We start from the raw sequence: 21,677 nt of genomic DNA, 5'->3' as shown, positions 1-21,677 counted from the left end.
ATGTGACAATTTAAAACGATAACGGTTGTGTGTACAAGTAATATGTAGGATGCATATGAGCATATTGTTAGCAAAAGAAATTTCGAACAGAAATATTGTGTCCTAAATATTGTTTACAAAAAGTAATTCTATTGGATTTTATTACCTCCTATGGGGCCTCATGTAGGTAAATAAATTTTACCGGTTCTTAAATACCGAGCCGTACCGAATCGGTAAATTAGAATCGGTAAGTTATATGTAGGTAAAAATTCGGTAACAGTTACCGATTCGGTAACATTCGGTAATCACGAATCGGAATTCACCGAATCGGTAAATACCGAGGTGGTATTTACCGATTCGGTAAATACCGAGGTGTTATTCACCGAATCGGTAAATACCGAGGTGGTATTTACCGAATCGGAAAATACCGATTCGGTATGTACGGATTCGGTAAATCAAATCACATGACTTGACGAAACAGCTAATCCAGTGCAACGACAGCCCACCCAACCAGGAAGTGCCCACACCCCGGCAGGTGTACATAATTAGCCGAAGTGGCCACACCGAGGCAGGTGTACATAATTAGCCGACCCTGGAGAAGCTTGGAGTGCAGAGGAGAGGCAGGGAGCCGTTGCATGTGCGAGCGGGTAAACGAACAGCATGTCCAGCCAGAGAACACAGAAAGACGGAGGGGAAAGGAGGAGGAAGCTGAAATTTAGCCCCAAGGAACTCCAGGTGCTGGTGGAGGAGGTGGTGAAGCAGCACCAGAAGCTGTTTGGAAGGCAATCCCTGCAAGTGCCTGAGGCTGAAAAGCGCAACATATGGCTGGCCATCCAGGCGCAGGTCAATGCTGTGGGAGTGACCCACAGGGACATTGAGGTCCTCAAAAAGCGCTGGTATGACCTCCGGATTGTAACCAAGAGGAAGATGGGCGACATCCAGAAGGAGGCCAGCCAGACCGGAGGTGGAACCAACAGGGCACCTGCCCTCACCGAACTGGAGGAGCTGGTGGCGGCCACAATCGAGCAAGAGAGCGTCGTGGGTCTTGGGGACGCCGACAGCTCTGCCAGAGCCGCAACACACCAAGGTAAGACGAAAGCACAGCAATGTAGCCCCCCCTACCCCTATCCCACATCCCCCATTGTGAAACGAGAATCACACAGCAGTCCACACGTGTCAGTGCAGACAGGCAATGCATTCCGGGAGATGTAGTCAGGGCAACACTAACCATGACGTAAATGTTACAGGGCAACAAGGCATGTCACGCACTCGAGGCACAAGGAGACAGGGGACATATTGGAATGTGAAATGATTTGTTGTGACGCTTGCAATGCAGCCCTTCGGGGACACTGAGCCAATGTTGTATTTCTGTCCACAGATGTGACATCATGCAGGACAGGGCATGCTGCAGGAGAGACGGCACACCGGCCACATAAATCACCTCTAGCCAGCACCAGTTCAGACCAGGGAGCAGGCCCACTGGCAGCCGCACCACCAACACAGCCAGCCTCGCCGCACACAGAGCCAGCATCACCTCACCGAGAGCCAGCATCACCACCACCAGAGCCAGCATCGCCACTCATGTTCGATTCACCGGCCACATCTCCGCTTGCAGGTGTGAGAATGAGGAGGCGTCCAGCAGCCAGGCTACGAGCCTTAGACACCTCGTCAGACGACAGCATGGGCCCAGAAGACCGCACCGGGCCCCAGGAAGGGAGCCATGCCACTGTGCCCCACACCTCACAGGCAGCACAGACGGAAGCAAGAGGGCGCCGCAGGTCGCGTGTCCAGAGTCCACCAGCACCCACTGACGGCCATGGTGTCTTCTTGGGGCTCGAGGGCCAAATGTTGAAGCAACAGCGCCTGCAATCAAAGGCAGTCATGTCAGTCCAGAGGCACATGCGGGTGATGACGACAACACTAGTCAACATGGACACCAACATTAGCGGCATGGCTGCGGGCATTCGGGACATGTCCCAGTCAATCCAGCAGTTGTGCAGCAAATTAGATGCTGACATCGAAGCACGGCGCCGGGAACGCCAGAGAAGGGACACTACCAGCAGGGCACTCAACCGTCTGGCAACTGCGACTTCTCTACTGTGCCGGCGCTCTGTGACGATGCAGGAGGGCCTAACACAGTGCTGCAGCGACCTGTCTCGGGGGATGGTGCAGGTGACAAGTGCACTAGGGGTGCTATTGACTAGTCAGGCGTCGACAACTGCTGCAGGGGATGCTGCGGAGAGCATCGACACCAGCAGCAGCATCACACCCCCCATCCCAGAAGCACGCAGGAGCAGCAGGCGGCTTGGGGTTGGCTCTAGTGAGGATGCACAGGCCGTGCAATCCACCACTGCAGCGCGTATGCGCAAACATTGATGTAGCCCTGCTTAGCCACTTCCCATTGGGTGACGTAACCCTGGACATACTCCTTGTATAGATGGTATATTGCCAGATTGGCCTGTTCATGTGTTCATGGCGTGGTGCCACATTAAAACTACGTCAGGACTTCTCACAACTCGCTGTGTCCCCTTACTTACTCAGAAATAGTTGCATGTGATATCTGCCCGTCTCTCTCTCCCATCGATTGCAGTTGGCACTCTAGCTGCGTTGCCCTCTGGCTGGCCTGACTCATCCTCGTTGTCCTCAAAATATGTCAGTTCCACATCTGTACCTTTTTTCGTGGCAAGGTTGTGCAGCATTGCACAAGTGGCAATAATCTTGCAGCAGGTGATGGGTTTGTACTGGCGTGCGCCTCCGCTCTTGTGCAGGCAGCGGAACCTGCTCTTCAGTAGTCCAAACGTGCGCTCCACCACATTGCGTGTTGTTTTGTGTGCCACGTTGTATCGTCTCTCACTCTGGGTTGCTGGGTGTAGGTAGGGAGTGAGGATGAATGACCGGCATGCATATGCACTGTCGCCTGGATGAGTAAAAAGGAACCATCAGTAACATGCCTCTATACACTATGATTTGCAGGTTTCAAGGGGCGTCACTGTTACTTACCTAGCAGGTATCCCTCTCCGAATTCTCCGGCACTCAGTCGTGTGTAGATCCCACTATTCTGGAAGATGTAAGAGTCGTGGGTGCTCCCAGGAAACTTTGCAACAATATCTGTGATGATGTTCCCTGCATCACAGATCACCTGCACATTGATGGAGTGGGTGGACTTCCTGTTCCTGTAGATGTGCTCTGTATCAGCTGGTGGACAGATTGGGATGTGTGTACCATCAATACAGCCGATGACATGGGGGAACTGTGCCATGTGATAAAAGTCTGTTTTTGTTTTCTGCAGTGCAGCCTGTGTGTTTGGGAAGCTTATGTAGTGGTGCATTCTCTGCATCATGGCATCCAGGAACTTCCTGAAGAAACGTGACAGGCAACTCTGGGATACCCCACCCACCGCAGCTATCACCACCTGATAACTGCCGGATGCCAGCAGATGTAGGCTGCAGAGCACCTGCACATGTGGGGGTATGGCGTGCGCCCTTCTTATTGGATGGTCCAGGAGTGGCTGTAGGTCCCTGATTAAGTCCATGATGGTTTCGGGGTCTAGCCTGTACCTCTCATGTATCTCTGCATCAGTCAGCTGGAATAGTGTGATGCGCTGTCTGTAGATTTGTTCCTCCCGTCGCCACGCCCTCAGTCCTGCTGCCTGTAGACGTAGGCGCCTTGCAATGACGTACATAGCGGCCATGTTGTCCACGCTGTAGCATTTTGGGATTGCTAATATGCATTGTTGATGGTTACCACCTGCTTTCAATCCGTGTTAATTACCGACTCTAATTTACCGATTTTCTTGGATTTCTTAATTACCGAGTGCTCCTACATGTCATTTTCATTTTTACCACTTCATATTTACCACTTCATATTTACCGATTTGTTAATTATGTATTCGGTAACTCTGATTCGGTATTTTGGAATTCGGTAAATATGAATCGGTATTTACCGCCTCATATTTACCGAAAATTGGTTTTTGGACTCCTACATCTCACTTGTCTGAATACCGGTCGGTAACGGCATATTTACCGAAAATCGGCCGTTACCGACCGGTATTTGGCTACCTACATGAGGCCCATGGTGCGCTATTTCAAACACAATATTTCTGTCACATTACATTTTGGGTTCTATATTAATACAGTGCAATTGTCACACCAGCATTACCAGAGATTAGCCTAATTTGAGAATCTAAGCAATCAAAGCTTGCTGCAGCATAGATTTCCTCTTAAAATATATATTTTTTTAAAACACTGTGCCCGCACCCAAATGTACCCATTTATCATGCTATTCAGCTTTAACCCCTTATTGGCTGGTTCATTACCTTTGTTTATAACAGAAATAACTGAGACTATACATGCAGATCAGCTAAACTTAATATTCTATTTATAACTATTAATTAGATACAGGAGAAACATAGCAAACTGTTCAATCATTCACCTCTCATACCATCCTTCTACACACAACAATACTACAATATAACCAGCAATTCTGTGTATGTAATATATAAATAATATGGCTTGCTTTTAAAAGATATTTTATTTATTTATTTAAATATGTTTGAGCACAGCTAGCCAATATGTTTGGAGAGCACTATAAGGATTGGAACAGGTGGGCTACCTATAAAACTCAGGTTCCCACCAGAAAAGCTTCTGGAAAAGAGTGTTGTTGGCCTCAAAATTGTTGCCAAGCACTGCTCTGGAAACCAATTTTTAATATGTGTCTGACTGCAAGTTCACAAATTGCACCATTAAGGTATAAATTCAAATAGCAGGGATGCAGTTAAGCAGTTCGATGTGGAGTCCTTTGCATTGTGAGAACCCTCGCAGTAAAGGTGATGCATCGGTTCTGCTTGGGATTGCGCTGCAAAGCAGAGGAAATGCATCAGTTCTGCTGGGTCCACAGATAGGCTGCAAGCGCAAATGCAGGCCCACTTCCAAGGGTTCAGGACCGGAGTGGCACCACTTAGCAGGGTACATCTCACAGATGGCAGAGTCCAGGTGCTGGGTCTGAAGTTGTTAGAGCCTTCTTTCCCTGAAGCTCTAGTCAGGAGGCCAGCCAGCTAGCCTTGGCATCACTTTGGGGTTCAGGGTTCAAGACATACAGGTCCAGTCCGTCTCACTCATATAAGAAGGCAGCTGGTCAGCACAGCAGGGCAACAGTCCTTGAGATCAGCAGTCCTGCAGAGTGGCAGTCCTTTCAGCAGCACAGCAGTCCTTTATCCTTACAAAGTATCCACAGGTCCTGTAGAGTTGGTGTATGAGGTCCAGTATTTATAATGATTATCCAATTGGAATGTGGAATAAAGCACTCCGGGAGTATTCACTTGTGATCGTAATTCATCGAGGTGGATGGTGCAGGGTTGGTAACCCTTCTGAACACAACACTCGTTATGGTGCTGGGGATGAGTTTACCTTGGGTTTGCTTGTGTTACGCGTGTGTCGAAAGTAGAAAGCTAAACTCATCCCCAGCACCATAACGAGTGTCTGTTTTATGATACACAAGCGTTTTAGAAACGCGAGGAAGACGACCATCAATCAGAAAATTAAATCCCCTGAAGAAGGGCAAAGCCCGAATTGCATTGGGCACACAATGATACTATGAATTTAATAGTATGGAACCAATTCTAATAATTGAAGTCATGAAAAAGTGATTACAACTATGAAACTCGCTAAATAAAGAAAAGTACATACTGAACACAATTATCCAGAACTTTATTGAAATATTTCAGGAGTGCAAGGTTGGGGACGTTACTCCCAAGGGAAATAATGCTTTGCTGTCCAGTATTTATTCCCAGTTGTGCATTTGAAGTGATAAGAAGCTTCTAGAGGCAGGCTTTTGAAGTGCACAGGTGTCTTGCCTTCCTGATCCTTGCCCAAGACCAACTACAAGGGGTATACAGCCCTTTGTGTGGAGACAGGACACAGCTTATCAAGTGTAAGTGGTGCTAGGCCCAGCTGCTCCCTTTCGTTCTGCCAGTGATGACCCATCTAGGCCTTCCTAAGCTCCTTATTGTGTGTGGCTGTGTAGGAGGAATACACAAAAACCAACTGTCAACTACACCCAGTCTTGTACCTAGAGACAAGTTACAGGCACCAAATGGCTAAGGAAGGAAAATGCCAACTTTCCAAAAGTGTGATTTTCAAAAGTGTAATAAAAAATCTGACTTCACTATAAGTTAGTATTTTTCATCACAATTCTAAAGACACCAAACGTGAAATGGCTTCCTGTTGCCATTTGGAAATTACAGCTTAATAAATGCAATAAGGTAAGTCTAAAGTTATCCTATGGGAGAGGTGGGCTTTGCAGCAGTGAAAATCAAATTTAAGAGTTTTTCACAACTGGGGCAAGTAAAACTTAAAAGTACATATCCATCTTTTTAAATACATAACTTTTGTAATACATGACAGCCAACTCATCCTCTCCCTGACAGACAAGACAAACACCCGCAGAACCAACTTCACCAACTGCATGACCATGGTAACACAGTGGATGCGAACCAACTGCCTGAAGCTCAGCCCCGACAAAAGGTGCACCCAGCGCAATGAAGGAATATGTGCTGCATGTATAATGTGGCCCCTGATGGCTGTCAGAGCTAGGACAACACCCAGCCTCACAGACCATACCTAGATGACAAGCTCAACATGACGACTATTCAACACAGCGTGCACTTCCTGCTTCCACATCCTACGCATGCTGAGAAAGACTTTCAAATGGTTGCCTCAGAGCACCAGACGGACCATCACACAAGAAATCATCACTGACTAGGGCAACACTTTCTACACTGGAATCTCCAAACAACTCCTACACAGACTCCAGACCATCCAGAAAGCAGCTGCAAGACTCATACTCGACCTCCCATGCCGCACCCACATCACACCTCACATTACGATGCTTAACTGGCTCCTCATTCACAAGTGCAGCCGATTCAAACTTGTCACACACACAAAGTCTTACACAACACAGGACCAGAATACCTGAATAGCGTCATACAGTTTCACCAACCCACCAGACACCTATGCTCTGCCTCACTCTCATTCGCACACATGCCCCGCATTCGCAAAAGCAAAACTGAAGGTTGCTCATTGTCCTACATCGCACCCAGGATTTGAATGACCTCCCTCAACACATCAGAACCTCCTCCTCACTTCTTGAGTTCTGAAAGAAGATGAAGACCTGTCTCTTCTTATAAGCACCTTGGGAACACACACCTATACACCTTGCCCAGGCATGCGGATACCGTCCTTGGGTGACTAGTGCGCTATACAAATCAACATAACATAACATCCTGCCCTCTGGGTTGTCCAAAGCCTACCCTAGGGCTGACTTATATGTATTAAAAAGAAAGGTTTGGGCCTGGCAGAAGGTTTCGTTTGCCAGGCCAAAATGGCAGTTGAAAACTGCACAGACACAGACTGCCTGCAATGGCAGGTCAGAGACATATTTAAAGTGCTACTGAAATGGGTGGCACAATCAGTGCAGCAGACCCACTAGTAGCATTTAATTTACAGGCCCTGGGCACATATAGTGCTACTTTACTAGGGACATACAGTAAATTAAGTATGCCAAATGGGTTCAAGCTAATCTTACCATGTTTAAATGAAAGAGTACACACACTTTATCACTGATTAGTAGTGGCAACGTGAGCAGAGTCTTAAGGTCAGCAAAACAGGATTGAAGGCAAACATTTTAAGGGGAAAACCACGCCAAGGATGCCAGGTCTAACACTCATTATGCAGTCATCCTGGGTCCACTCTAATTTAACAGTTTCTTGTGCGGCATGTGGGGTGTCTACCGATCCTTCCTAGTTTACAGTTGTTAAAGCTATGGGTAGCAGATAAAGCATACTATATGGCTGGATGTCACTCCTCAGTGTTTAGTAGAAGAAACAGTAACATTAATGGGCAATACTCAAAGAGCTTGCCTGTCGCATTTTGCATTATTTTCACCTGTCAAGTCCACAGTCCCCAATCAACTCTTCACACTAATGTTGAGGGCAGTAATGGTACAGTAGGGGACAAAATCCAGTATCACAAGGGCTACTATAACAGGCTAAATAGTAGTTTTTATATTATGTCATACAGATTGTGAAAAAGGACAATACATCATAAGTAGCAATTTGTGAAGGATATCTTTTGTCCATACTGGATGCCATCAGTCAGCTATGTGGAGTTGATGAGATGAAGTCATTGGTCAAAGTAATATTTATTCTGTTGCATTACTGGAAGTATGGTAAGCATTATGACACTAGTTTCTGTTGCTTTTACAGACATGAATAGTTTAATTTCTTCAGGTTTTGTTTTATTTAATGTACAATATATATATATGTACATTGAAATTAGGGAAGACCATCAGAGGGTAGGCTTTGCTACACTCAATATCCCAGCCAGTTCAGGGGGGGAGGGGTAGACCATTAGGGGGCTTATCCATCTGGGTAGCCTCACATTTGGGCTGTAGAGCCGAGCAGCTACCGAGCAGCTACCCACCCCTACGAGTGACATCCAGTGTTTTGTACTCACCTTCCCCACAAAGATAAAAATTGCTCTTATTAACGTTTATTCCCAACCTTTTGCCATTAGCCAAGAATCTGCCACCATAGACCAACTGGCTCTTTTTATTCCCACAATTGACCCAGCCATATGGCTGATTATAGGGGGTGATTTTAATTGCCAATTTGAACCCCTTATTGACCCAAGTAACACCATCCTCAGTGAAGAAGATCTCCAATGGTTAATTCCAGATACACAAATCTAACCCATCAAAGCCTGGTTTCCCGCTGGCACTCCAGATTAATTCAACCACACTAGCTCATTCATTAAGAGCGTGCAATGGCCGAACAGAATCAGACACTTCGGGACAGCTAACATTTAACAGAGTAGGCCATGAATCCCTGTTGAATTATATCTTAGTGGAAACTAGACTATGGCAAAGGGTTCATTACTTCTCCGTTATAATGAGGCATGACAGTGATCATAATGCCTTGATCCTGGAATTGAAGCTTCCGAACCTGGGCCTCATTAATTCCACACGTATTCCTATAACCCAGAATACTGGATTAACACTAACAAATAATAGAAGGAAAATTAGGTGGGGGCAATTCTAACAGTCACCACATAAGCTGGCTACAGTCTACCAGACAGTAATCCGAATGCTTATAAAAATGTGGGGGGTTGCACTTGCAGAGGGTTCTCCCCCAGCCATTGAGAAGGTAGCAGAAACACACTTAGAGCTAACATCAAAATTGACAGATCTATTTAACCCAGTGGCAGTTTGCAGGGAAAAAGCCTGGTCCAAATGTACCTGGTTTACCACAAAATGTCGAAAGGCTAAGCAGGCCCTACTGGATGCTGTTAAAGCAAAGGACAAACAATGAATCAAACTAAATAGGGTGCTGTATAAGGAGACCATCCAAGAAGAAAAAAAAACTGGATGGATGGGAAACCCTTCAATTTGCACTATCCAATAAAGATCTGAAGACATTTTGGCCAATAGTTAGTTCAGCTGACACTGAAGGGAAGCCAGCTATTGAGCCGAATATAGCATCTGAAGCTTGGGAGAATCATTTCCAGTCCCTATACACCGATAAGGAAGCTGCGACTGTAAATGCCGAACCCTTAATAACGTCCATTGAGTTACCCCAGGAGGTGGTTACAGGGATTACTATGCCCGAAGTGTTAAATGCTATTAGCAAGCTTCCTTGCAACAAAGCACCGGGACTAGACAAATTACCTGGGGACCTTTTTCGGGAGGAGCCAAAAATTTGGGGACCATATTTGTGGACCCTATTCAATGCTATTATGAAAGGCATGGATCCCCTGACACTTGGCTTGGGGCAGAAATAGTCCCAGTCCTCAAAAAAGGCTATCCCCTTTTACCTACCAACTATAGGCCGATCAGCCTATTCGATGTTACCTAGAAACTCTTTGCTCGGGTACTTCTTGATCACCTCTAAGAATGGATGGCTGAAGAAGAGATCCTGAGTCCCTAAAAAGGTGGCTTCAGAAAAAACACCTCTACCGCTCGATCAGATATTTAGACTTCAACTTCTTTTCTGGAAAACGGTGACAATAGAGGGTGGCAGTCTCTATTTAATATTTGTAGATCAGAAGTCGGCTTTTGATCTTGTACCGAGGGACAAACTCTGGGAGGTACTTAGAGAGCTGGGAATTCCATCTTATCGCCTTAGCATCTTAGTGAGGCTTCATGCAGAAAACGTTGCCCAAGTGAGGTACGGGAAATATGGCGAATTAACTCCCCGCTTTCCTGTTAACTAAGGGGTACGACTGGGTTGCGTTCTTGCACCCCCTTTATTCTGTATATTCATCAATGGACTCATTGACCAACTTAGAAAGGTGAAGGACAACAATGCCCCTAGGCTTGCCTCTGGTAAGGTCCCAGCGATGATGTTTGCTGATGACACCCTTCTACTCTCGAAGACGCCCATGGGAATCCAGCACATTCTTGATAGCTTTGATGCCTTCTATAAGAATGGGGGGCTGGAGATCAACACACTGAATACCAAATATATGGTCTTCAATCCTGCCAACAAGTCTTGCTCCAACCCATCTTTGAACAGCGCCTTGCTTGAAAGAGTGTTGATATTCGATTACTTGGGCATTACTTTGACAGAGCATTTGGAATGGGGGCTGCAGATTACCAAGGCAAGCCTTAACCCCTTGCGTGTGCACGACGTCTCCCGGGCGTCGTGCATTACGGTGGGCGTGTGCGCGCGACGGCCAGGAGACGCCGTGTTCCCGAACGCTGTTTATTTCTCCCGCACGGCGGGAGAACGAAACCCGCACGCAAGGGGTGAAGCTAGCTCAGACAGTGGGGCTGCTCATGAACCCATACAGAACTTCTACATTTAAACCAGCGGGGCCAATGGTTGAAATCTGCAAAGCACAAGCAAGGGGCGCTACATTGTATGGGGCAGGATTGTGGGGGCACTGCTCTACTACCAGTTTGAACGAGGTAGAGAATAATTTTATGAGGCAGTTGCTAGGTCTCCCCCCCAGCCCCCCTCACCCCTTTACTTCTGGATTTGGGCATTAGGCCCATCAGCGAAGAGATCGCCCTCAGACCCGTAACCTTCTGGCTGCGGCTATGGGTGACCCAGGAATTGTCCACTTATCGATCGGAACCTAAAGACCTCCTTAGCTTCCTAGGCACCACAGAAAATACCCTGGCTTAAGCATATAATGGACCTTTGTATCAAACTGGTCAAAACAGATCTATGGAGATCACCTGAGGAATCATGCCCTTTGATTTCACAGTTGGAATTGGTAAGATCCTACAGAACATATAAACTTTTTGTCACCCAGGAAAGCCCATCTTGCGGCAGTCTGACAGCCGATCATATGCATATCAAAGATGAGTATAGTATGGAACCTTTCCTGGATGACATCCAACCAAATTTGGCTAGGGAACTGTATGTGCAGTTTAGATTAGGGAACCTACCGCTCCATGCCTTCACAAATAAATGATCCAATACCCATTCTGGTGGATGCCCTGCTTGTAATTGTAAGGAAGAGACAGAGCTACATGCTCTTTTCTTCTGCCCCGCTTATACACTACCTCTGCAGAGCTGGTTTATTCAACTATGTAGGAACTTAGGTTGTGTGCATTGCGCTGAGCCATCGAGAGTCTTAAAGTATGACACTCATGCCCCCATTGTTTTAGCCGTATCTCGTTTTTTAAATGCAATGTGGCACATACGGCGCACTTTTTTAAGCTAATAATTATGATTTCAGTATCTTAATCCCATTCCTACTCATTTTATCCTAGTTTTATTGTTTTAATTTTAATTGTTTATTGGCAATTAATTGTTGATCAGGTTCTTTTAACAGATGAAATGTACTGTACCTCACTACCGGATCAGGAGCAGGTCCAAGAAGAACCAAAAATGCACTTTCTTATGGTCAATAGGCATTTTAATGTACAGTTTTTATTTTCATTGATAGATTAACTAATTGTAAGGTGACGTATTATCCATTAATCATTTGTACATATTTCTTATGTTTTTTATGACAATGCACTTCGAGACCGAAATAAAGTTAGCGAATGGAAATTATTTCATGGAAATCATATTGTGATTTTTCATGTATCAGTTTTCAGGGTTTATTAGAGAGAAATGCTCTACTCAGTTAAATGGTGAATAAGGCCTAAATAGAACATTTTGGGTTGGTGGAAACTGAAATCGGTATATGTCAGAGAGACATTTCAATGGGGCTCTAGCTGTTACATTATGTATACAAATGTTAGATACTATTACTTTATTAGTTTGATAAAGCTGTTATTTTTTCCTATCAAAGCTAAATTTAAAATGGTTTGTTAGTGACAATGAAAGGAATTTCCTTCTTGTTTGTGCTTGAACTTTTATTAGACAAAGAACATTTTATCTGAAACATAGCAATACATGAAGAACCCCGAATAACTATCTGTGCCTTCAATGTGCCAATGTTTGTGTCAGAATGTAGCTGCCAAAAGAGTAATATATATTAAAAGAATGAAAAGTACACTACAAAACGTTTACTGCCAATTCAATTTTAATCTTGTGGTACTATCTGTCTTTGTAACAGGAAAGAATTATTGAACGCTTGAAAGAACAAAGGGAACGAGATGATCGGGAAAGGCTGGACGAGATTGAAAATTATAAGAAAGAGAACAAAGATCTGAAGGACAAAGTTAATGCTTTACAAGTGGAACTGACAGAGAAAGAGGTCAGTGACTTTTTTTGTATTACATATGGAATAATGTATTATGTGAGACCCTTTTTGTGTACATGCAAACATACGATTGATAACAGTCTTCGTCTTCAAGCGCAATTTAATTAAGCTCTAACCCATAGTAAATTCCTGCCACAAGGTGCTAATATCAACCTTACAGTCCACCTCATTCATTTTTTCATTTGCATAAAGCCCACTAGCTCTTTTATCATGGTTGCTTTTTTCTTTCTGAACATACTAACCAGACCCTAATGCTCTGAAATGTCCTAACAGCACTTGATGTAAAGTTCTATTTGTGTGCTTATTCATGATATTTTTCTGATAAGCCATTGTAAATTAGTAAGAATTGAAAATTATGAAACAAAATGTGTTTGGCCAGTAACAAATATGAGTTTCCTCACCGCAGGACCAGATCTAGAGATATCGTCTTCAAATGAATAACTAAATCAAGCCAGTTGGTGTCCTTCAGGAACCTCAGTGCCCCTTGTGAAACAGAATATATAGTATATTAAAAGTCTCTATTACCTACACATTAAAGGAATGAAAATAGCAGATGTATCATTTTAGGTATACCACTATATCACATTTAAATAGTGGTATAATGACTTTCAAATATCTGTTTAACAGTCTTCTTGAAAACAACATAGAAACCTGACCCTAATAAACTAAAAATAAATAATTATGGCGTAAGATCTCCCTGCACCTGTCCTGCCTGATGAGCACACCTCCCTGCCCTTTTATGTCCCTTTTCTCTTTTTCTTTCATTTCTCATTGGGTCCAGTGGAGGCCAGTAAATCACTTTCTTCTGTTTCACTTGCTTCTCTTTCCCTAGTGATTCCCCTAGTACCTTCCAGCCGGTATTGCACACAATTTTGTAGTAACACTCTCCATTGATTTGTAGGTTGGTGCATGCTGGAAATATACATATATAAATAAACCATTATATACATGATCAAATAGTTCAAAGTGTTATTTAGAAATGCAGGGTCCACTGTGAACAAAACCTGTAGCTCTATTCTATTGCCAGAGAAGAGACAATCCTTTGATTTCTAGATGTAGGTTAACTCTGATTCATGTAACTCTAAGCACGAAGCTGCAGACAATTATGTGGAACGTTTCCATTTTTTCTAAAATGTGATAAATAATTGAAGTTATTAATATAATTGCAAACTTTACTGTAGAACATAATTCCCTAAAGTACAGCAGCTTCCAGCTGCTTTTGTCGAATGAAAGATTGCGTGGGTGACTGTCAAGACTTTTGAACTTTTCTGGTCGTTGGACAAAAGCTTTTATATCAAAACTTTAAAATTGACAATCAAGATATGCATTCCTCTCCATAATGTGTCAAAAATGCACAAGATAGTAAGCGCTAGATGCATCAAGCATTTTTATCTTTGCAAATGGGCAGATTCACAGAATCGGCCCATTTGCGATTGCAAAAAATGCTTTTGCGATGCATCAAACCCACTTTTGCGATTCGGTAACCTGTTACCGAATCGCAAAATGGGGTTGCGACTCGCTATTTGGAAGGGGTGTGTTTTAGAGCGTCCCTTACAAATAGCGGATCCTAACGAAAGGCATGAATGTTTTGTGACTGTGAATATGGTCGCAGTCAGCTCTGCACTCACCTCCATTCTCAACACATACATCACAATGGCCACCTTCCTCAATGCATGGAAACAAGCAGAGGTCAGACTCCTCCTGAAGAAACCCTTGGCTGACCCCTCCAAACTCAAAAACACCTTCCTCATCTCGATGCTCCCATTCTCCGGCAAAGTCTTCGAGAAGACCATCAACCACCAGCTCACTGAACATCTAGAAAGAAACAACCTATCGCCTCCTCCCAATCCAGATTCTGCACTTACCACAGCACCAAGACTGCCCTGATCACCACCACGGATGACATCAGAACCCTCTTTGACCAGGGTGAAACAACAGCCTGATACTCCTCAAACTTTCAGCAACATTCAACACCATATCCCACCACACCCCCATCAGAAGACTTCATAACATTGGCGACATTCTTAAGTGGATTGCATCCTTCTGTGGTAAATAAAATATTACGCTCTCAGAATTTTAAAATATAAATAAGATCATGCATAAAGCAAGAGGCTGAGTCTGTGGTATCAGGTTCATAAAGGGCTTTATTCCAATAACTCGAGTCAAAGGGAGAATATTACCATCACCAAAAAGGATCTGGAAAGGGACTCAAAAGTATTCTCAATATTCTCAAAACATTATTCACAGAGTACAGTATATATACATTTCTCAATTGTACGTAAGCAAAAGAGCAAGAGAGAATGAGATAAGAGCATGTGGGCGTGTAAGCAGGCGTGAAGGTGGGCGTCCATGTGGGCGTCCACTTGATGATAATGGGTAATTTGTCATGTGTGGGTGGATACCTGGAGGGGGTTGCGTGATCTGCTGGAATTGTACTGGAACTTTGCCTTACTTGTGCTCAACTCGAGCATGACGTGTAACTGACGTGGGGAGGGTTGCTATGCAACCGGACAAGTCTGGAAGTGAGGCCTTCAGTGAGTGAGGCCTTCAGTGTCAGGACGACCAGCACATCTTGTATTATCTGATATCCGATGTCTGGAGCAGGGACTGATTTGTGACATAGGTTGCTCATCACCAAGAGCCGATGTGGCATCTATTTCTTCATTTACTTCATTTACTGCAGAGGCCTTACATGGGGGCTATGGGCTTTTTACTGACGTGAGCTTTGCAATCTCACAAAGAGAGACAGTAAGGCTGGGCTCCCTCCTTGCAGATGGGTCGCGTTCATTCCTCCTTCACCAGGCAAGAATGTGGTTTCAGTAAGAGTAAGCAGATAACCGTGCTCAATACTGTCTCGGCACCTCGGTCGGGGCCCCTTTGGCTGAGGCCCAAGTGTGCAAGGCCAAGGAGACGTAGCTGCAGCTTTCAGAGCGTTCTGAGGCATGAAACCTCTTTTCGGCTCTGGCTGAGCCATAAACATGGGCTTCATGAAAATGCAGGAAAACATGATGAAAAACGTGTAGGCCTCAATACAGATTTGTCGTTTCTCTCATGGGAGACTGGATGATGGCAGGCCATGTTATAGCATAAGTAACATGACAGGAAAGGCCATGGAGGGGAAATGCATAGGTTACATGCATGCGCACATAGGCGTTGGGGGGCACATGGGGACATATAGGCCTCATAGATTTTTATTTTCCACATTCTCTCCTTGTACCCTAGTGAACCCCCTATGTAACGTCTATTTTCATGAGACAGTCGATCTGTTCTTGTAGCATTATTTTTTCCATTTTCAATGCTTTGTAAATGGGGATGTGGAACACATGCAGTAGCACACAGGCCACAAATAAAGTAGGTGTGTCGTGATGCTCTGAAATAGGACTTTCCTTTGTCTTTGAATATTATTATAGTATCACACTCACTGTGCCCCAAATGTACTGAGCCTTCTTTTCTGACACACAAGTTCCCTTTTACTGGCAGGACTGTAATTGAAGGCGGACCTGACATGTGTTGGGGCTTTACGTTCAACACTATGAAATCGAGGGTCGCATTTCCTTGCAGATACTCTTCATTTTCTAGATCTGTACCTTTCATTTGGGGAAGTCCCTCTTCATCTGGGAAACATGCTTTGTTCATGACTTTATTCAAGTTACCCCATACCCACTCGCCCCTACACTCCTTGTCTTGACATTCTTTGGCATCACCGTTGATGGATGTCATTAAGGCAAACCATGCTCCGCAAGAACCATTATGGGAGAACGGAAAAGGAAAAAGAGGCAAGACTCCCTTTACCTTCTGATACGGGGGAAGTCGGCCACAGACCCAGCAGTCTGTAGCATTGCTAACCTGATGTGAATGGTGCAGCATCTGAATAAAGGTATTGCTGCGTAAGGCAAGTCGATATGATAACTCATGGGATGGCAGATCACTAAATGTGTGCTTTATGGTATCATTAGTGGAGGAGTATAAGAGTGAGGCAGTAGGAGGAAAAATAGCATGTAGTATTAAGCTGATACATATTATCGTGATGCACAGAAGAGATAGAAAAATTACAGTCACTATACATCTACCACGTAATATTTTACAGTATTTCTTTTTTATCTTGCTCTTTTTATCAATGTTATTGTCCAAGATCTTATGCAAGCCAGAATACATGTTCAACCGCTTCACCACCTAGTGGACTTAATTGATCAAACGGGTTCTGACTTTTTAGATCTAAGTTTAGCTTTGTGGAAACTGCTGGGGAGTCTCCTCTTAGAAAATGGTGTTCAAAGTCTGAAAAAGGTATTTTCCTTTGTAAAAGAGTGGTGAAGGTGCAACCATCCTTTCCGCCCTTTGACTTTAACGGCCGTCCCCGTGGTCCAGAGCACTGACTTTGGCGCCTTCCATCCAGGAGCGATGGAGTATTCTTTGACCTGGGTGTTGTCAGGGAAGGCGGCAGCAACCTGCGAACAACAAGAGAGTAGTGCAGACATCAAGGAAGCCAGGTAATCTGTCAGCATGTTACTATCAACATCAGTAATCTTTTAGGCATTGGAGTGCCCCACATATTTGGTGGTCTACCAAAGACCACTTCATAGGGAGATAAGCCTGTTCTAGAATGAGCTACCATTCGCATGTAAAAGAGGGCAACCGGTAGGGCTACCATCCAATCTACACCTTTGTCTGCGCAAATTTTTAATGTCCGATTATGTCTTTCTACAAGGCCTGCTGCTTCAGGATGTCGCACACAATGGAATTTCGAGGTATACCCTAACAGAAGGGACACCTGCTTCATTAGTACCAGGACATATTTGTAACCTCTACATCTGTTTATTTGGATATAATCCATTTGGAGCACTTCAAAAGGGTGGTCAGGTGGATGGAATCCACCTTGTTCCATCGGAATGCCTTTACCTGGATTGAATTGGCAAAAGATCATACATGTTCTGACCTTTTGTTTCGCTGCTGCACGCAGGTGCTTGTTGAACCATATATTCTGTAAGCTATCTAGCATTGCTTTCTCTCCTAAGTGTGCAGGACTATGTGCGGTATTTATAATCACTTGTACCATCGAATCAGGAAGAAACCATGTGGATTTGCCCTTATTCATCCAACCCTGATCAGTCAGTACCCCTCCTTGTTCCGACCATTTCTTTAATTCGTCCATAGTAGCATGTGTCTGTATGTCTTGTACATCCTTGGAAGGATCCCTAACTGTCATGGCTTTGGACAGTGATAGTATCTGTGATTTTGTCATGTCTAGTGGGGTCTGAGCTGTCTGTTTAGCTGTTCGGTCTGCCAGATCATTGCCTTGGAAAATGGTATCTGTGGCTCTAGTATGTGCTTTACATTTTAGGATAGCTATGGCTGTTGGTAAATGTATTGCTTCCAGTAGGGCTTGAATAAGGGGGCCATGCTGTATCTTGGCCCCATGAGAGGTCAAGAAACCTCTTTCTCGCCACAGAATCGGTGTAAATGTTTACTCTCAGGTGCTTAGCTCTTATGCACGCTTGTGTCAGGGCGATGAGCTCTGCTGCTTGTGCTGACAATATGTCTATTCTTTTAGTCTCTATTATTACAGTATCAGTAGTCACTGCATATGCTGCCACTAATTCTCCCACCCCTGTCCTCATGCATGAGCCGTCAACTTATAGTGTTAGGTCGGGGTCTGGGAGTGCAACGTCTGTCAAGTCTTGTCTTGGTTTAGTCACGGTATGTATTACTTCAACACAGTCGTGTGGTGAAACGCTTTCTGTACTGGAGGGCAAAAGGGTAGCAGGATTCAGTCTGTTGCATCGTCTGATCTCTATGTGTGGTTGAAATAACGTTGGCTCATAGCCTGTCAGTCTAGCTACAGTCAGGTGTTGTGTTTGTGTCCGGTTCAAGAGAACCTCTACTGCGTGTGGTACTTGTACTGTCAGAGGGTGGCCCAGCACTATCGAGTCACTTTGTCTTATGGCTAAGGCCGTTGCTGCAACTGATTTTAGGCACGCAGGCAAAGCCTGTGCTACTGGGTCTAATGTACTAGAAAAATAAGCACAGGGCTCGTGTTTTCCTGCATGATCTTGTGTTAGGACAGATAGTGCTGTTCCATCCCGCTCTGTCACAAAAAGCATAAACGATTTGTTGTAATCAGGGTTTGCTAAAACTGGTGCTTGACATAAAGCTCTCTTTAATTCTTCAAATGCCACAGTGTGTTCTTGTGTCCAAGGGAGGACTTTAGTAGAAGCTGTATTAGGGGCTTGGACTAATTCCCCTGAAAGATCACAATAAAACATGAGAAAAAGGGGAAAGCACCATACCTATTTCCTCGGCTTAATTTCTAAGGGGGCTAATTTCTAAGGGGCTTAATTTCTTAAGGGGCTTGCGGGAAGCGAACCTCCTCAGGGGCCAGCAGAAAGCCAATATTCTCCTACTTCCCCCCCTTTTTGACAGGAGGAAATCTGAAACAGATTTCACTGCTGTCAAACACTATCAAACCCCGTGTCTTGTCAACACTATTAATCCCTGTGTGTAGCTACTGGGCGTAAGCAAAATTATAGGAGATACACAGCCTAATAGGAATGCTAAATTACCTAAATATTCGGAAAACCAAGTTTAAGAACAGTTGTTAATGTTGATAATTAATAATTCATCCGCTAAAGAAATCCGTCATTTTGCAATAATTTCCACCTACACAATAAACAGCCTAATTTAAAAACAAGTCAACTTTTGGGGCCACCACTTACAAGAATGAGCTTACTAAAGCAAACTTTAAAAAGGAAATCCCGTCAGATATTTTCTCATTACCCTAAATACCGAGCCTCACTTGTCACTCTGGGGTGGCAGTCCTTATTTAAAACAGGCCTTTCAAGAGTTAAGATGCGAGTGCACAGATCATAATGGTTCCTTAATGTCCAATCTGGAAACATATGACCGAGGCTGCCTGTCTATAAGAGAAAGGCAGTCATGTGATACATATTGTAGTCTTGCATAACTTTTTTCTTCTTTTATTCATCTCCAATACCAATTAGACATACACTGATAACGTGTTGTCTGCTATTTTGACAGCATGATAAAGGAAATATCATGTCTGTGAAATTTAGTAATTGTGAACAAGTTCCAGCCAAGCGCAGCGCAAAGATTTACGTCGTCACGTCCATCTCTGTAACGCCCAGGAGAACTTGTATTAATGCCAAACATACTGGTCAATACAACACAAAAACAAAACATATATAAAATACATATGCCAAGCCATCAGTATACCAAGCACAGAAAGCATAGACAATTACACTAACATATATAAATGAGCAGCGATGCGCAATTACAGTACCTACAGCTCAGAGGCGAACATTCTGGCCTGCTTAATTTGTCAGGCTTACAATCAATAACTGATTTACCTGCCCTATACACCCCCATCTGAAATCACCGTGTCAAGTCTGACACACAGAATCAGCAAGAATAATCAAAAACGAAGAACACACGAACCTGTTTTTTTTTTTTTTATAAAAATGAGCTATGCATCTTCGTCAACACAATGTACCCTAACGTCCCAGACGAAGACGCACCTCTCATCTCTCCTCACAGACTTTTAACCACTGGATCATTTATCCAATGCAACTGGTGGCAGCTTGTGGCCACAATTAAAAAATGTCTGAATCTGAAAATCGTTTTTATATAGGCATATAGCCCTTAAAATTCCAAGCAAGAGCAACATTTTACTATCTGGCCAGAAGCAATATAACATCTGCTAAAAAATAAAACAAATCTTCTCCATAGACATTTCCCCGGGGCACTGGTTTAGCACAGAATAGACCAAGGGAATCTTTCTCGACTTACATTTCTCAGCTGCCCTGTCTTATCAGAGAAGCTAAAAATAGCCCCTCAGCGCGGCCTGAGCCTGGGCTGCCAGCCAACTTTTTTGTTGTTCCTACTCCTGGCCCCCAAGGCTCTCCGGCTGCAGGCATTACACAGATGCGATGTCAGAGAAGCTTTCTAAGCAGTGCCTCTGTTCTGCTCCTCTCAACGGCCCCCACCTACACTGGCTACAAGGTCAGAATCTGTCTCCGATTTCTGTATCACATACTGCTCTACACAGCCCCCACCTTCTCCTCACTCTGAAGCTGTCAAAGACAAAAAGACTACCCAATTCCATAAAAACTGCAATAATTCGCCCAATTGAAAAATTATTTTTACATACAATTTGCACTCAGGGGGTCATAATCTTACCGACTTGACCCAGCACATTGGCTCACTGGACCACCAAGAACACAAACCTGTATTCTTGAACAATTTGCAAATTCGAAATACCCACAATTCTTTTTTCAAGCTAAACTTTTCACTAATTATGTACATTAGGGGTGTCATCAAATCACAGGTGTTGCTCCTTCTCTAGCTACACCCCTCTCAATTTCCTATTGACAACGTAGTCAAATGTTGGACCATGTAAACACCGGCTATGCGCTGTTCGTTTGGTGGGAGGCTCAAGAACCTTTGGGCTACTATATCATTATTATATGTATCGTGGTACTTGCGGTGGCACTCTACCTGGTCTTTCTACTGGGGCCACTCTTGCTAGGTCCTCTGAAAGGACGGGATAAATACCAGCAACGTCAGTATTTCTTCCTCTGTCAGCCTGCGCTCATTTTACCTGCTCCACTTCCTCCTGTAACATCTTTTCCTTGGCTTTTCCAGACTCCAGTCTACTTCTCTCTGCTTCGTGAAACACTTACTCTGTCCTCCTATGTGACTCCTTGCGCCAAAACTCAATGGCATCTTTCCGAGCTGGTCTACATTTTCTCTTTCATAAGAGTGTTTCGTTGTCTGTCTACTTGTTCTGCTTTTACTCGGATACCTTCCTCAACTAATACGTTTTCTCGGACTTTGTCTGAAACCTCCCTACTCTTCTCTTCCTTTAGACCTTATCACTTGAACACACTTAATACAATAAACACAATAATGAACAATCATTCACACCACAATATGTAGAACGTATTAAAACATTTAACATTTAACAGTTAA

The 21,677-nt window shown here is 44.1% G+C and overlaps 1 protein-coding gene across 4 annotated transcripts in view; it reads left to right on the top strand.

Moving 5' to 3' along the window:
• The window catches only part of ERC2 (ELKS/RAB6-interacting/CAST family member 2), a 2,271,945-nt gene that overhangs the window by 1,133,434 nt on the left and 1,116,834 nt on the right, over nucleotides 1-21,677 (top strand). For all 4 annotated transcript variants that reach the window (XM_085624647.1, XM_085624646.1, XM_085624648.1 and 1 more), the window contains one exon: nucleotides 12,549-12,689. In XM_085624647.1, coding sequence (XP_085480773.1) covers nucleotides 12,549-12,689 — 141 coding nt within the window. The remainder of the gene's footprint in view (nucleotides 1-12,548; nucleotides 12,690-21,677) is intronic.

This window comes from Triturus cristatus, chromosome 9 (genome assembly GCF_964204655.1).
Source record: "Triturus cristatus chromosome 9, aTriCri1.1, whole genome shotgun sequence".
Taxonomy (NCBI): Eukaryota; Metazoa; Chordata; class Amphibia; order Caudata; family Salamandridae; genus Triturus; species Triturus cristatus.
Note: the sequence above shows the minus strand (reverse complement) of the source record. Positions and strands in the feature narration are given on the sequence as shown.